At 39.7% G+C, this 17107-nt stretch overlaps 1 protein-coding gene across 1 annotated transcript; it reads left to right on the plus strand.

Moving 5' to 3' along the window:
* Positions 1 to 1823: 1823 nt before the first annotated feature.
* On the plus strand, positions 1824 to 15010 carry LOC148103565 (BPI fold-containing family C protein-like). The gene is made up of 16 exons (XM_087838139.1): positions 1824 to 1834; positions 3401 to 3495; positions 3588 to 3669; positions 3798 to 3915; positions 5967 to 5975; positions 6548 to 6729; positions 10330 to 10381; positions 11385 to 11534; positions 11918 to 12091; positions 13247 to 13303; positions 13429 to 13545; positions 14102 to 14169; positions 14273 to 14312; positions 14432 to 14468; positions 14561 to 14637; positions 14945 to 15010. The coding sequence occupies exons 1-16, from the start codon at positions 1824 to 1826 to the stop codon at positions 15008 to 15010; spliced, it is 1335 nt and encodes a 444-aa protein (XP_087694265.1).
* The last annotated feature ends 2097 nt before the right edge of the window (positions 15011 to 17107 follow it).

Here is a 17107-nt window from a genome sequence, read left to right on the forward strand (position 1 = left end):
TGCATCACAACAGAGACCAGAGAGGGTCACTGCTGAAATCTCAATTGATAAAGAATCCAGAATGATGAGCGGCTGAGACCAACTTCAGTTTCTGATTGTATTGTAGTTTTCCAAATACAAATTATTTCATTTAAGAAATCAGAAATGTAATTAAACCTGTATTTAAAAAAGTCTAACCGATATAAGATGAAAATTATGGAGAAAAAAAGGCAAAAAGGATGATCAGGAGAAATTAGGGTGGATACATATTTTGTTGCAGGATTGTAGGGAATAATAGAGACCAGCAGGCTTTCCCTTACCTGCGAGCAGTAGCAGCAGCTGGAAAGACTTTCTAGCTTCACATGAGTTTGTGGACAATCCAGACGTAATCCTTTAGTTGCAATTTGTGTCACTGATCCTTCTACAGCAAAAAATGTATTTACTAGCTGCATGTTGGTTATGGTATCACATTGTACTATTGAATAATGCCAAATGTCACAATTAAAAGATGTACTGGGTTAAACCCAGCATCGCTTCTCTGACAGCAGCAGAAGTTGAACGACATGATTTTATAGCAGCCATTTCTGCAATCTGTTCATCCAGACTTGACCCACAGGAAGCATCGCTGACTAACTCTAACCTGAGGGTCTTTGTGGATGATTTGGCATCACGCAACCAAGCTCCCAGTTAAAATCAAGTAGAATGTGCAGTGATCGCAGAACATAGGCAAACACATGATTTTTGACAGATTATGGAAAAAGTAGTTTCAGCTGATTTAGCGAAATCCATTACACATCATACTCCCTACATAATTCTATAAACTACTGTTTTTTGAAAATTTGAAGTTTATATTATCTCAAAGATTCTTTTTTTTGTGGCAACCACAGAGCAGATAAAATGGCAAAATCAGTAGTTGAACAAATATGGAACCAGACCATAGAATGACATGAAAAACACACTAACTTCACCTAACACAGATTTATACTACCCGGTTTGCAACTCAGAGCGAACCTACTCCAGAGGTGAAGTCCTCATATGGCCCAGTGACAAAAGACATCTACCTATTTTTTTTCTTTTCGTCATTCTCCTTTTTATGCGAAGTTGGAACATGGAAAGCTCCATGTGTTAAAAGGGATGGTACAACAAATGCAGCTTACACAAAAAAGGGATTCCAGATTTACTCTAAAATGTTTTGCAGTTTTTCCACAATTTGAGTAACTAACAATTAATGTGCAGGTATTAAAAATCAACAGGCAGTACATCTATGCTTAGATAAGCATCTGTTTGAAAACCTAGGCTGGGTTGGCTCGAATCGTTTAGTATGTTTTTCAGTTATGGTTGGTATTGGTGTGACTTTTCTAATCATTTGCAGACTGTGGTGAGGTTGAGAGTGGAAGCAATGTGAGCTGTTGACAAAAAGGAGAAGAGGTAGTGATGGTTTGTTTGAAGCTCCAGCAAATGTGTCAGAAATAAACAACACAGTGTTTCACACTTCCAACCTATTACAAGGTTGTGTTGTATATTATTATATATACAGTATAATATGTGTGATTCTGATGTGTGCACAGTAAATGCCAATTGTAAATACCTAAAAACCACTGTTATAGTGTTATTGATGTTGTTATGTCAAACTGATTACCTTACAACAGTAAAAATCACAAAAGACTGCACAGATGGAAAAGCGCCCATCTGTCATTCCACGGCAAAACCCAGACAAAAAGTGTCTGATGTATGTTGGCTTTGTGGAAATGCATGGCTGCTTCCAGTTTTACCTCAGATTTGGAAAGGCACTTGTATCAAGGTTAAATGAATACAACAGCAAAGATTTGCCACTTCCACTAGACATGGACTTAAAGTATGAAAGCAAATGAATGTCACAAGTGTCATGACATGGCAGAAAGAGAGAAGGGACTGGTCGCATCCAGCTACTGGCCAATAACCTGCTTCAGTACCACATGGAAGCTCTTGCCAGGCATAATAACAGCTAAAATGAACATGCAATATGACTCAATACATGAGCGGGGCACAGAAAGGAATTGGCAGGAATACCAGACAAGTGAAACACCAGCTACTGGTAGACAGAGCAGTTGACTGAGAATGTAAGACCAGACTGACCAACCTGTGTGCTGCCTGAACTCAAACACTTTTTTTTAGCTGCTGTGACTCTTTCACAGACTCTTTCAGTCTGGCTGGTCAGTTTGAATAAAATGCAAAATCAGAAAGCAAACCAGTTTCATAGTATTTTGTGAAATAGTCGTGACCCTTCATGTGTTGATACATGTTTCTGTACTTCTGCATCAGTCATGTGTAGTGAATTATGTCCAAATTCACAAAGCAGAAAACCTTCATATAGAAGTGGAGGAAGGGAGGATCAGATAACTTACACATACATTTTTTTTAAATTAGTTTCAGCTGTTATTGATTAGAAATGTATTTCACTTATTTATTCTATATTAATATTTATTTTTGTATACATGGAAAAAGATCATGATTTGTGTTAAAATACAAACTGTTAAGGTTTATTTTCCTGTATGAAAATCCCCCACCTCCCACAAAGCTAGTTTTTGCCCACATGGACATTAAAAAAAAAGATTATAGAATAGACTGTTTTACATTGGTGCTGTAACTGTTGGCTGCAGCCATTTGAATAGGCAAATATATGATATCTCCTACAAAACTTGCTGGCCTTTCAGCATAAGATAAACTTTCGTTTTTAATTTGAATACTAGTGCAGGAGACTAGTGATACCTTCAAGGGAGCTACTACAATTACTGTCTGTAAAAGTTCTCAGTCATCCATGTCATTGTAGTCTAAGGAGCTTGGAAAGAAAACCGTCTGGACTTCTCATTGGATGAGAGGTGAAACGTCTTAGACTACTACAATTACTGCTAACAGCTTTACTACAAAAAATATTATACCTGCAACTGTCACATTTCGGCTCTATGAAATGGAAATGCATGGGTCCATGTCTTGGACCATGTCTATTGATTTTCGTCTTTTTTATATTTTTAAAAAAAATATAACATCTCCTTTCACTGTTATGTCGATGATATCCAGATTTATTCACCTTTGAAATACGATGTGTCTGCATCTTTGCAACCTCTGTTCAACTGTCTGCAAGAAGTTAAAATTTTGTTATCACATAATTTTCTTACACTGAATTGAGAATAAGACCGAAACCATAGTCCGCCAGACCAGTTAGCTGATGCCCTTGGCCCTCTTGCTAGCCATCTCTCGCTCACTGTAAGAAACCTTGGAGTGTTCCTGGAGAGCTGTTTTAAACTTGAGAAACAGGTCTCCACTGTGGTAAAAAAACAAACAAAAAAAACAGCTTTTACCAGTTGCGTCAGATATCCAAAGCAAAGACTTAAAGGTCATTAAAGGACCTTGAAAAGCTTATCCACGCATTTATCACATCCAGACTGGACTACTGTAACTCCCTCTACTTGGGCCTCCAACACTCTTCTCTTTACCAGCTTCAGTTAGTTCAGAATGCAGCTGCACGTCTCTTAACAGGTACGAGAATCTATGGCTGTATCCCAATTCAGGGTCTGCAGCCTTAAATGTATCACCAACATATGTTGTTGTACATGTACTGTGTTTTACAGTGAAGGATCTTGGTCTGATGTACTTAAAGGGGCTGGTTAACAAGGAGTTCTCGATAGATAAAAAATGTGTACCAATCAAAAGGTAACAATAAGTTATTTTGTTTATGGTTATTTTGTTTCCTCATTTCAATTAGAAAATGAAAATGTGGTTTTTATGGGTTTATATGATATTGAGTTTTTTACAGTACAATATATTTTTATCCTGATCAGTGTGAAACTTACTGAACTACAAGTTGATCCTGCTGAGGTGGATTTTAGGTTTCAGGAGAACATTGGTCTCCAGATTGAAATCAAGGACATGACCTTATCTCTAGAATTTCAACGAGAAGCAAAACTGCCTTTGATTCAGATCAAGTACGTACAACTACAACATTATAAATGTTCTCAGACAATGTAGAGCAAATCAGATCACTGCCTGCAGTAAGCTTCAGCATTGTTGATGCTCAAGGAAATCGTGCTCTTTGAAAGTCTCTAAAGATAACAACAGTATATTTACAGCAACATTCATAATGTTAGCATTGTTTGCTGAGAATCAGCTTTGTTTTGTAGTGGATCATGGGGTCTTCTGTAAGACATGCTCAGGTTTCATCTTCATATACAGATTTTATCTTTAAGTATCTCTGAATGAACACAGAGCTTCACATACAGTGTATGTGTGTGTCTGCTTTTATGATACATGCACTAGATTGATATAATAAACCTAGAACATTCATGCTGAGATTAATTGCTCTTGAGAACAGTCTCCTCAGATTAGATCCACAGTCCAGAAAGTTTTTTTTTTTTTTCCGTTCAAGATGATGTGACAGTAGCACTTAAAAACAAACAAACAAACAAACAAAAAATAATCAAGTGATTTGCAGTGTCTGTGCAGATAACACACACACACACACACACACACACACACACACACGGCCTCTCTGTGTGAGGATCTAAACGTATTCTACGCTAGATTCGACACAGCGAACACCAGGAGACCGGACAGTATGCGCACACTTTGTCTGAGGAGGATGTGCGGAAGTGCTTCAGGAAGGTGAACGCGCGCAAAGCTACTGGTCTGGACGGGATTCCCGGCCGCGTCCTCAAGTCATGCGCGGCTCAGCTGGCTGGTGTGTTTACACACATCTCCAAACTTTGCCTCTCTCTGTCTGTAGTCCCAGCCTGCTTCAAAATGGCCACCATCGTCCCTGTACCCAAATCCTCCACCACCTCCTCATTGAACGACTGGTGACCAGTAGCCCTGACCCCCATCGTGAGCAAAGGCTTCGAGAAGCTTGTCAGGGACTTCGTTTGCTCTTCACTGCCCGATTCACTGGACCCTCTACAGTTCGCATGCCGCCACAACAGGTCCACCGATGATCCCATAGCCCTGACATTACATACTGCCCTGTCACACCTGGAGAAGAGAGACACATATGTGAGAATGCTGTTTGTAGATTAAAGCTCAGCATTCAACATCATCGTTCCCTCGAAGCTGGACAGGAAACTGCAGGATCTAGGACTGAGCAGCTCCCTCTGCAGCTGGATCCTTAACTTCCTGTCTGACAGACACCAAGTGGTCAGACTGGGCAGCACCACCTCATCCCCCATCACACTGATGCACCACAGGGGTGTGCACTGAGCCCTCTCCTGTACTCACTCTACACCCATGACTGCACGGCCACTAACAACTCAAACATCATTGTGAAGTTTGCGGACGACACTACAGTGGTGGGTCTTATCACCAACGGTGATGAGACAGCTTACAGGGAGGAGGTCAGCGCCCTGACCCACTGGTGTCAAGACAACCATCTCACCCTCAATGTCACAAAGACAAAGGAGTTGATAGTGGACTTCGGGAGGTGCAGAGAAGTACACACCCCCATCACCATCAACGGTGCTGCTGTGGAGAGAGTGAGCAGCTTCAGCTTCCTTGGTGTACATCTGGCTGAGGATCTTACGTGGTCAGTACACATAAAGAAAACAGTGAAGAAGGCGCAGCAGCGCCTCTTCTTTCTCAGGAGACTGGAAAGATTCGGCATGAGCCCCCGCATCCTCAGGACCTTCTATCGCTGTGCCATTGAAAGCATCCTCACTGGATGCATCACCACCTGGTACGGCAACAGCACCGCTCCACACTGTACATAAAGGCCACTTGTTTGCACATGTCCAACTACCAACCTCTGTATATTTTATATATTTTATTTTACTGTTTACTCTATTAAATTTGTAAAATATGTACACAGACACACACACGAAGACATACATATTTAGTATACACATTCAGTAATATGAATACACTCTTATGTGGCTTATGTGGCTCTGTGGCTTTTAAACCCCAAAAAAAAAACGCTGCGCCAAAAATTGGTCCACCCCAAGGATCGGGTCCCCCGACACAAACAGAGCAACATAGTGTACGCTGTTAAGTGCAGGAGGATTGCCAGGATTTATACATCGGGGAAACCAAACAACCTCTGGTGAAGCGGATGGCACAACACAGAAGAGCTACCTCGTCAGGCCAGGACTCTGCAGACTATTTACACCTACAGGCCAGTGGACACTCTTTCAATGATGAGGATGTTCCACATCCTGGACAGGGAAGAACGCTGGTTTGAGCGCGGACTCGAGGAGGCCATTTACTTGAAAAGGGAAAGACCATCTCTGAATCGAGGAGGGGGCCTAAGGGTACATCTGTCACCATCTTACAATGCTGTGATTGCAGCCATTCCCCAACTCTACGTCCAGATGAACAGAATCAACTTTTGGAGACATACACTCTTATATTGTACATATATTTATTCATATAATTCTCAGATTTAGCCATTCTTATATTTTGCTTGTTCTTATGGTATTGTATTTTTGCACACCTCTGTTGCTTGTGAAGCTCGCACACAAGAATTTCACTCACATGTACTGTACCAGTGTACCTGCACATGTGATGTGACAATAAAAGTGATTTGATTTGATTTGACACAAAAAAACAGCACTTTCTTTGTCTTTTCCTATGCAGCCCTATCGAAGGCACGACAACCTTAATGGGAGAAGGCGTGACTGCCACAATCCCAGTGAGAATGAACCAAAACCCACAAGGACACCTGAATGTTGAGATACCAAGAGATAGCTGCACAATCAAGGCAGATACCATCAGAACAGCGTCCACTGGCTGGTAACAAGACTAAGAACAGGAGCTTCCTGCTTCTCTCTGACTCTAACTGAACAATAGTTCAACAAAAGTTTTATTTATTCAGAACACTGAACTGGGAAGGAGGCTCATTGGCTGTGTCCAGTAGCGGTTTTAGATACGGGCGACACGGGCGGTTGCCCGGGGCGGCATCGTGGTGGGGGGCGGCATCACGGGCATCGGCAAAAAAAAAAAATGCTCGTACTGATGCTGCCCCGACATCAGCCAGCGCAATGAATGGCAGAGGCACCGATCGGCTTTCTATCGCCCATTTGCTGGGAGTAAGGGCGCCCTCCGTTTGCGAGGTGCGCCTGCTGCTTGCGGCGCAGAGAGGAGAGGGCGGGGCGGCAGAGGGTTCTCTGGCTGGCTGGAGCAGCGTCTAATAACCAACTCGCAAAGTAAAACAAAATTAAAACAAACCAACAAACATGAAAACAGCGGACATTATAATACAGACTTATAATTTGCACCGATGTTTTTTTTTTTAGAAATTCTATACACGAAAAGTGAGCGAGAGCCCTCGGTGCGCCTGCTCGCTGCTGAAGTCAAAGTAAACTTTATTGTCATCTCCGCTACATACAGTCCAGTATATAGAGAGACGAGACGATGAGGCTCCAGTTACAACAGTGCAAGTAAACAAACAATAAATATAAGAAGAGTAAGAAAATAAATATACACTTTAGGACTCGGGGTAAAGGGATCAATAACAATTTAAAATTTATAATTTACAGTTTGATGATTTAAAGTCTCACACAAGCCTTCGAAAGGGGAGGGGGCCCTGCTGCTTCCAAATAAAGCACATTTCATTTATAATGATGTAAATTATGGATTCATGATTTGAATCCTGGGTTGTTTGAAATCTCAGAAATAAACTAGACAAAGTGAATCTATGAACTAAGGTGTAGGTCTGTTAGGTTATGTTGTGGTGATCCTCGAGTTGGGGGATTTGTGTTCATACTGGAGTGCAAAATTAAAACCAATGTAAGATGGACAAGAAAAGTTAAAAGCCATCATGTCCTCAGTTTAGAAAAAATAGAAAAGAAGAGGAAGAGAAACGAGCAAAAGATGAAGGTAAGCAGATGTGTGATTGGATAATGGCAGGTCATCCTGAAACAATCAGAATCAGAATACTTTATTACTAAGGAAATTATGTGAGTTACAGTTGCTCCAAGAAGAAATGGTAAAAATAGTAACAGTAACAGACTAAACTCCAAACAATACATTATGTTACAGATCGTAATATTAATTAGTCATTGTCAGTTGTCAATTTGTCCTGTTCTCATTGTATGACGAATTATGATGGCCGTTTGGTAGCCGGGCAGAGGGAGTGTTCGCCCAGGGCGCCAAACAGGCTAGGACCGCCACTGGCTGTGTCCCAATTCAGGGTCTGCACGCTTGAAGTACGCGCACTACGCGTACTACGTACTATAAGTACGAGAAGTGCTGAAGTGAGAGGCTTGTGAAATGGGACGGTCTATGCTTCGTCGCGTTGTTCAGGTTGCCTAGCAACCATGATACTAACCACGAGAAACGTTACAAACAGCTTTGTTTGACAGAAATGAAGGAGAAAAAATGTTTTGTTGGTCATTCATTTCTGTCATGACATCACTTTGATTAGTTGAGTATCTGAGGCTGAGACCACAGGACTGTAAAACATGATTGTTGGGCTTCATTTCTGTACTGAACAGTCATTTAAGATTAGTTAGTAAATAATAATTAGTTAATGTTGTTCATGAGACTAAAATCATCTCACTGTGGTAATGTAAATATAATATGGCCAATATTATAGTTATTGTCAGATTATTATTTTATTTATATCTATATATATATATATATCTATATCTATATCTATATATCTATATATCTATATATATATCTATCTCTCTATATATCTTTACAACTAAGTTAATGCTGAAAGTACAAACATCACTATTGTTACATAAATTTACCAACATGTGGCCAACAGCAATGTTTTAATGTTCTTCGTTATTAAACATTCGCACATAAATAAGTGACGTCATATTCAGTATTTACTTAAAGTTTACTCTTCGGGCGCTCCTCATCCGCCGTTTTTTTTCAGCAAATTTATCCACACCCACGCTATGAATTGTGGGATATATGCAGTGTTGGGGAGTAATGGAATACATGTACCGCCGTTACGTATTTAAAATACAAAATATGAGTAACTGTATTCCGTTACAGTTACCGTTTAAAAAGGTGGTATTTAGAATACAGTTACTTTGTTGAAATAAATGGATTACACGGCGGTACTTCCCTGTTTCATATTGTGGCGGGTCAGGACTGTTTGGGTTTTGTTTGACAGCTACGTTCTGTTGTTCCAGGCGGCAGCGTTACGGTTGCCATGGTTACGGGGTGACGCTCTCTCTCTGCGTGTTTCCTGGGTGAGAGAGGCCTTTTTGTTGTTGTTGTGCTAAGCTAATAGGCAGAATGCTACAGGTATAGCTCTAAAGAATGTAGCATCATGGGCAGTGTAGTCCGTGCTGCAGGGAGAATGGACTACCATACACGTTATGTGTCTGTGAGCGAGGGAGGGACAAAAAGGAAAAGTATGAGCTGTCATCGAGCAAAAACGGGAGCTGGAAGCATGTAAATATAATAATAACCACTGCAGCCAAGAAGAGAGCCTGACGAGCCCAGTTGTAAGTAAGCTATTAAGACTCGACTGTACACCGTGTTCGTGTTTTCCTCCAAAAACAATAAGTTCTGTTGGAGCAGCCTTTCAACGCCTCTCTCTGTCTCTGCTAGCAAAGTTGACCCAGACAACAAAGTAAAGCTAGTTTTCGGCTACAAGCCGACACAGAACCCACCGTATTAGCCAGAGGTCCCTTTACTACGGTTCGGAGCCGCGGACCTTCAGTAACAGTAATAAATCACAGCAATAGTACATTCATGTAGTTGTAAACAGCATGATAATATATTAAGTAATCCAAAGTATTCAGAATACGTTACTGTCATTGAGTAACGTAACGGAATACGTTACAGAATACATTTTGGGGCATGTAATCTGTAATCTGTAATGGAATACATTTTAAAAGTAACCTTCCCAACACTGGATATATGGGACCACGAAGCGTGCACCGGACCACGCTTGATATTTGGGGAAATCGACGGCGCATTTGGAGCATGCATTTGAAGTACACTTCGAATTGGGACAGCCGTCGTCGCGTGGCGGTGACGTAATCACACTTAAAATGCGTACTTCAAGCGTGAAGACCCTGAATTGGGACACAGCCTCTGTCTCATAGACCTCTATGCAGTCAGACCAGAGAGGTCGCCCCCTGCTGGACATTAGAGAGAATACTGATTTAAGATACCTTTCAGGAAGACACATGCATAGTCACACCCCCACAACATCCAGCTGTTGCAGCTGGGGCTGAATGGAATTTGAGCTATGTAACCAGTAAACTGTTATTTCAGAAATTTATACTTGGCCTAAGATGTCTTAGGATCAGTTTCTCCACTTCATCCTCAGAGAAACATGAACCATCAGCTGGTAGATCAACAGTCTGTTAGACAAGTCCTGCTGATGAATGATAGGATTTCTGAATTTTGTTTGTTTTTCAGGTTTTGTTGGGACTCATTCAGACTATTCTACCAGTATCTCTTCAACAATAAGGTCAGTTCCAACTGAAACACAGCTGAAGCCAGGCTCAATGAAACCCGTGGAGTGTGCTGTTAGGATAAACACCTTGTGTACGACTACCTACACAGATATGAGGGGTAGCTCTGCCAGGCAACCTGAGTTTGGGAGAGAAAATGCATCTAACATGAAGCTGCAATCACACACACAAAAAAATAAAAAAGGCAAAGACAGTGGAAACGTCAAACGTCATCTATCAATGCTCAGATTTATGAGCAAAGACACTATAGTGACCGGCACAATATACCAGAAACAGAATAAATTAATGAGGCAAAAACAAATAGATGTGTTAAGTAGCAATACACTGAACAAAGTAATGCAGCATAAGCACAGATTTTATTCTGTGTGTCTTCAGACATAATTTTTCATAAATCAATTAAATGAGATTTTCTTTATCACAAAAACAATCACCTGAGCATGCTTTGTATTGTAAGGTAAACTTCTTCAATAATACAGAGGAAATCCCAACAATCAGATGACCCAAAAGTACTAAATAAAGTGCCAACAGTATTGATACTTTGTTTAAAATTATGAGACAAATAATTTAATCACTTAAACAGCAACTGTGATTTTATGTCAAAAAGCTTGGGTTCTCACACAGCACTCTCTAATCAAGCAGTTAAAGAGCTCTGTACAACGTGCGTCATTCACCCGTATTCATGTAAGCACTTATATATAGCACTTCTATATAAAGCATATATCTAAATGCTTTTTAGCTAGCATTCACACACACCTACATCCTTAGCAATGCACTGGGGCCAACTCAGGCTTCAATATCTTGCCCAATGGTATTTTGACATGCAGACTGGAGAAGCTGTGGATCAAACCATCAAGCTTCCACTTAGATGACCTGCTGTACCTCCTGAACAACTGTCACCACATACAAGATGTTTATTATTATTATTATTTTATAGTATCAATCTGCCTTTTGCAGATCTTACGACATCTGTGTGGCTCAGAAGTGTTTTTGTGTCTGTAGTTCTTTCCTGCTCTTCAATCTATGATAGATCAGATGCTGAAGGACTTGCCCATGAACAGGACAGTCTATGAGGACCGCCAATTAGACTTGGACTACTCCTTGAGCAGTGATATTGCAGTGACATCGAGGAGCCTTGATATGTCTTTTAAGGTAATAATAATTAAAAAAAAACAACAACACTGAATTATCCTGACCCTGAATATAACCTTACAGACATTAACACCTGGTTAAAAGTCAGAGCACAGCAACACAAACTGTAAGGTGTAGTGACACTGGTATGTTGCGTTTTCTTTATGCCAGCTGTTGTCCCTGCTGGACAACATTAGGCCTGTTGAAAAGAGTCTTAGCATCTGGGTTAATAGTAATGTGATCTAATGAAATCATGTATTTACCATGAAATACACACCAGTGGATGCATTGCGATTCTTGGGCATGTCTCCTTCATGATTTTATGACTTGGAAGTTTGATTTTGCTGCCCGTGTTGCTATTTCTACGCTGTAAATAAAAAATTATCATTCTGTGTGTGTTTCAGGGCTTAATGTCTGTACACGGGCAGGCTGTGGACCCTGGTTCAATAAGTCCAGGCAAAGAACCAGTTTTCACAGAGACTAACAAGATGATCTACGTGGGCTTCTCTGAGTTCTTCTTCAATGGGGCCGCCATGGCAATCTACAAATCAGGACCATTTGACTTTAACGTTCCAGAGGTGAGAAAAGCTGATTAACACCTGCTCTCACTGGAAGAAACAACACCAGATCTTCTGCCACTGTTTAATATGATAGGGAAATAAATTACTGAATGCCATTTTAAAATTTTGTGCTACTCCTGCATCTTACTGCTGCATTTCTTCCTAGCTGAAGAACTCTCATTATTGCTTCTATGGTGATCATCATAACAGACTGTTTTGGCAAAAGTATTTGCTTATCTGCCTTCACGTACATATGAGTTTAAGTGTAATTTTTAAGGTCAGAAATTGTATAAGAAGGCCTTGCTCGCAGTGTCCACTCCAATTTATCCCAAAGTTGTTCTGGGGTCATTGGGAGCATGAAATTGTCCAAATTTCTTGCTATGCTTAAGTATTAAGAGTTCCTTTCACTGGAACTCAGGGGCTAAGCCCAGCTCCAGAAAAACAACCCCACACCATAGAGAGAGTCAGAGTTAGCACAATGCTCTTAGACAAGTGCCGTTTTAATGGCAACCACCAAACCCCAGGTCGTCAATGAAGAAGCATAAATAAAATAACAATCTAACACGCTTTCCACTCACTCAACTCAGGGAGTCACCCCAAATATTCCAGAGAAGGTCTGTACACAAGAAGAAGGAGGAGGATGATGATGATGATGATGATGATGATGATGATGATGATGATGATGATGATGATGATGATGATGATGATGATGATGATGATGATGATGATGATGATGATGATGATGATGATGATGATGTGGTTAGTCACGAGGGAAAACAGACTAGGCGCATTGACAAGTTAGAGGACCCAAGGTCTACTAACCACATAGCTTAAAAAAACAGCAAAGAATGAGTCGCAATCCCCACCTTATGTAGTGGCTTACTGATTAGGTGATGTGGGACAGGTGGTGGATTACTGCAGGTGTGTTCAGCCAAAGGTGGGACTCCTTAGTGGGTCCCGCACATAAGACTGACACACATATGCAGAAGAGAGAGCGATGGGGAGAAAAACAAAACTTGGAGCCGCCAGAGGACTAGAGGACCATGACACACAATCCCCCCCCCCCCCCTTTTTTTTTAAAGGATCCATTTCTTTAGTCAAAGTATTAATACCACACAAATATTTTAACAAAGGTTCAAACTCTCTTCTAATCACCTGTTTTCTTCTCTACAGCTTGAAGGATGGAAAAGTCTGTTAAATCTTGGCCTGAGAGCTCTGAAAATTAAACCGGTACTAGACTCTACAAAGAGTTTATGTTAGAGAGTCAAATAAGTTTCACCTTAAACTTCATTCATCATGAAACATCATTACATGAAAATAAACTGTTAACATGGCTTTTTTAATAATATTCAAAGGGTCTTTGGACAGTGGAGCTGACTGAGGATCCAATCATTGAAATCAGACAGGGTAAACTCTCTGCCACTGTGCATTTCAAAGCACAACATGAAGATAAAAAAAAAAGTTTTCTTCAGGTAAGCACATGTGCAGATGCAGTGTTTAACAAATAAGCAAACTCTGTGCTGGTATTTACTCCGCATCAGACTTTATCTGCAAGTTTACTGTAAGAGCTGGTACAATAAAGTATGTATCTTAGCTATCCTTGACACAACTTTATCACTCACTGCAGCCTGATGTTACTGCATATTATATTAAGAAAAAGAAGTACTTTCAGCTTACGTGTTGTGTAACGAGAACACAAATCAATCACAAGCGAATTGATAAGCTGCCTGAGAACTGGACTTCAAGCTTTCTTCAGTTTGACTCTGCGACATGTTTCTGAACATCTGCAGAATAGAGCAGCTCAAAGAAAGGTCTGATGCTTTTATTGTGAAAGTTTGGCTACATGTAGAAAATATAGAAAATAGAAAACTCACAGAGCTGTAACAGCTGACTGTGGGAGTCTTTCTGTTGTGAATATCTATATGGACACTCCTGTGTGAGCTGTGTGAAACTACCAGAGGTTGAATGCAAGATACATGGAAGTGACTAACCACACATGCAGAAATGATCAAACTTTCTTTCCTGTAGAAATGTGACTTTAATATGGATGTTGGATTCAGAGAACGGCTCCTCATTCCGAACATTCAAACACTAACGTAAGTAAGAACACAAATTGACACTGACTGTATAGTACACTCTGTGTATACATTAGTACTCTAGTGTTGTATATTGTGAGGATTTGAAGTGAAACTTTTTCAGATGTAAGGACGAAACTGGAAACATCATAGACAAAATCCTGGTAAGAAGACAGTGCTCTAATAGATTTACATCCATTTCTCTATACCAGCAGATTTTTAACGTCATCATATTAATAATGATAATAACAATAATAATAAGTGTGTGTCTCTATCTGTGCAGGTTGGTGGTGTTAATTTATTTCATGAATCCATAACCAGTAAGCACTACCATACAGATACCTCACCTGACTCTCATGATATTTTATTACACTTTGAACTGGATTATATATGTGTGTGTATGTGTGTTTAGAGAGGCTTGTTCCAGACATACCCATCCCTCTTCCTGCTGAGCTGAGCATCATTGATGCAAAGACCCAGTTTGAGGAAGTGAGTGAGCTTGATTTCCTTCTGTCTGAACACTAATGTGCTAAACTTTCAGCAGTCCTCTACACCACACTGATAATTTTTAAAACTATCACAGTAAAAACATGCCGAGTCATCCTTTATTCATTCATTCATCAGTTTTATTAAATATGATCTTGATACATGCTCAATCATCCAGGTAAATCCCAGAAAGTTGATTGATGAAAATTCAACATCCAGGAATTTCTGGGATTAATGAATGAGCTGCTGCCACTCAGTCACATGTAGCCTGTTTCTACCTAATACTACCTGTTACTGCCTTTTATTGCAGGGCTATCTGGTGGTGGGAGGAGGCCTGACCTTTAACCCTCAGAACAGCAGCAATGCTGAAGGATAAGCAGCAAAGGCTGAAATATGGAGTTTATGATCCTCTGAATGTCTGGTTCTTTATGCTAAATATAAAATCTATGTTTAAATAGCTCAGAAAGTTAAATCTATCAGATGCAAATACTGAATGTACTGCATATACTGGCTGTTTATATGATTTGATTTGATTTTTTTTGTCTGCAATAAAGGTTTCAGCATCACAGTAAATGGAAAGTACTTTACCAACCTTTTCATGTCTCTAATCATGTTTTCCATTTTGAAGCACACCCACTGAGCAACAAACGCTGGTAACTGGTGATTCTGTTGTGAGACATGTGAAAGTACACACACAGTATCACAATCACAGTAGATTTTCTGTGCATTTCTGTTCTTGGTAAGATGGAAAGTTTGGTTTATATTGTGATTTACAGGCACTTCCTTTCACTGTAACTCATTAAATGTACTTTTTGTTTATAGCTGTAACCTTACATTTCTATACAATTACAACCTAATACACCATTTCCTCAAAAATTCTTAAATTAAAACTGTTTAAATTAATCTGTGCTTAGTACACAACAACATTGGTACATTTAATGTTATATATAATTTATTCTCCTCGACTCAAAAACTATACTAAAATATAACGACAGCACCCATCTCATAAAATGACTGAACAGCTAATACATGAACAAAATAACTCAATCTTTAAAATTTTGAGCATTTTTATTTCCTTAAAATCAGTTTGTCCTCATGTGTGTTCATATACATGCATCCAAGTGGATCCAACATGCTTTCTTCAAACAGGATACCTGACAAACAAACATTTATTAATATTTAACAATATCCAGAGTACCTTTAAGCCAGAATCCCTGCTGTGGTTGTTTTGCATCAGCAAAAATGTTATGGTGTGGTTTACATTTATGTCTGTCTAATCATGATACAGTATACATATATAGTGAAACACACAACACAGAAACACACAACGCATACAAATCCTGAGGACCATGAAATGTAGTCTGTTATAGCGACTCGCATTCACTTCATCAATGAATTAGAGTGAACATTTGTCCCAGATTAACATTGTAATGTCTTTACCTTGCAATATGAAGGGACTTGACTCAAGATTTGCTGACTCTTAACTGGTGCTTTATGAATAAAACTGAACAGATCTAAAGGTGTTTCTGAAATGTGGGTTTATTAGAACAGGATGGATGACCACAGCCCTCTCAGGACAGGACTGATGGCAATTTTCCCCATTTAATAAATAAAACACAAAATATTTTAAGACAGATTATTATACCGAACTTAAAGATGAAAGTAAATTTACTGGATTTGTTTTGTCAGCTCTTGCTTTTCAAAGACGATAATGAGCAAAGTACAATTAGAAGTGCTTGTGCCGATGAAGACCTTTAGACTGTAAACAGCAGCTAAGTGAATAAATTCTCAGCAGTGACAACACAAAACACACAACATGTCATAATCCTCAGTGCACATTTTTCTTCTCTACTGTGCTCAAAATGCTCTTAGCTCTTTAACCTTAAGTAGAGAAGAAAAGTTTGACATATTTCACGACCGTTAAATGTTAGAGAAGCCTCTGAAAATGAGGTCATGGTTATGAGTAAAAACCTCTGCTTGTGCTCACAGACAACAAATAAGACAATAACAATGAAAGTGACTGTAAAGTTAGATCAGAGGCTAAGAAAAGAGCAAGCATGAAGTGAGTCATTGCTTGTTCTTGGTACCTATCTTCATGTACCAGTGTGATAAAGTGTCAGTGACCCAGACTTTAGGTTTTGGACTGTGTTACTGGTTTAAAATGATGTTCTAAGTTAGGTTAGAGTCTCTGTTTGGTTTGCTTGTACTTTTGTTTTCTTATTAGATCATTTAGTTTAGTTTAGTTTCTAGTTCTTAGTGATCATAGTTCTCCCTCCCTCCGGATCCTGTAGTTAGTCAGTCTTGTATCTGTGTTTATTCTCACCTATCAACATGTCAAGCTTGCATGTCTTGAGTCTGACTTTCTGAGTTGAGTGTTTGCATTTTATTTTGATAGTCCGCTGTCCTGTGTCAGTGTATCCAGTTTTGCTTCCTCTCTGTCTCGTCATGTCGGATTAGCCCCAGCTGTACTCCG

The sequence above is a fragment of the Neolamprologus brichardi genome, chromosome 3 (genome assembly GCF_056152115.1).
Source record: "Neolamprologus brichardi isolate AB-2024 chromosome 3, ASM5615211v1, whole genome shotgun sequence".
Lineage (NCBI taxonomy): Eukaryota > Metazoa > Chordata > Actinopteri > Cichliformes > Cichlidae > Neolamprologus > Neolamprologus brichardi.

Coding starts and splice junctions, on each gene's coding strand:
- LOC148103565 (XM_087838139.1), top strand. Junction 10,382..11,384: donor AGTATCTCTTCAACAATAAG/GTCAGTTCCAAC, acceptor TTGTGTCTGTAG/TTCTTTCCTGCTCTTCAATC. Junction 14,638..14,944: donor CAAAGACCCAGTTTGAGGAA/GTGAGTGAGCTT, acceptor CTTTTATTGCAG/GGCTATCTGGTGGTGGGAGG.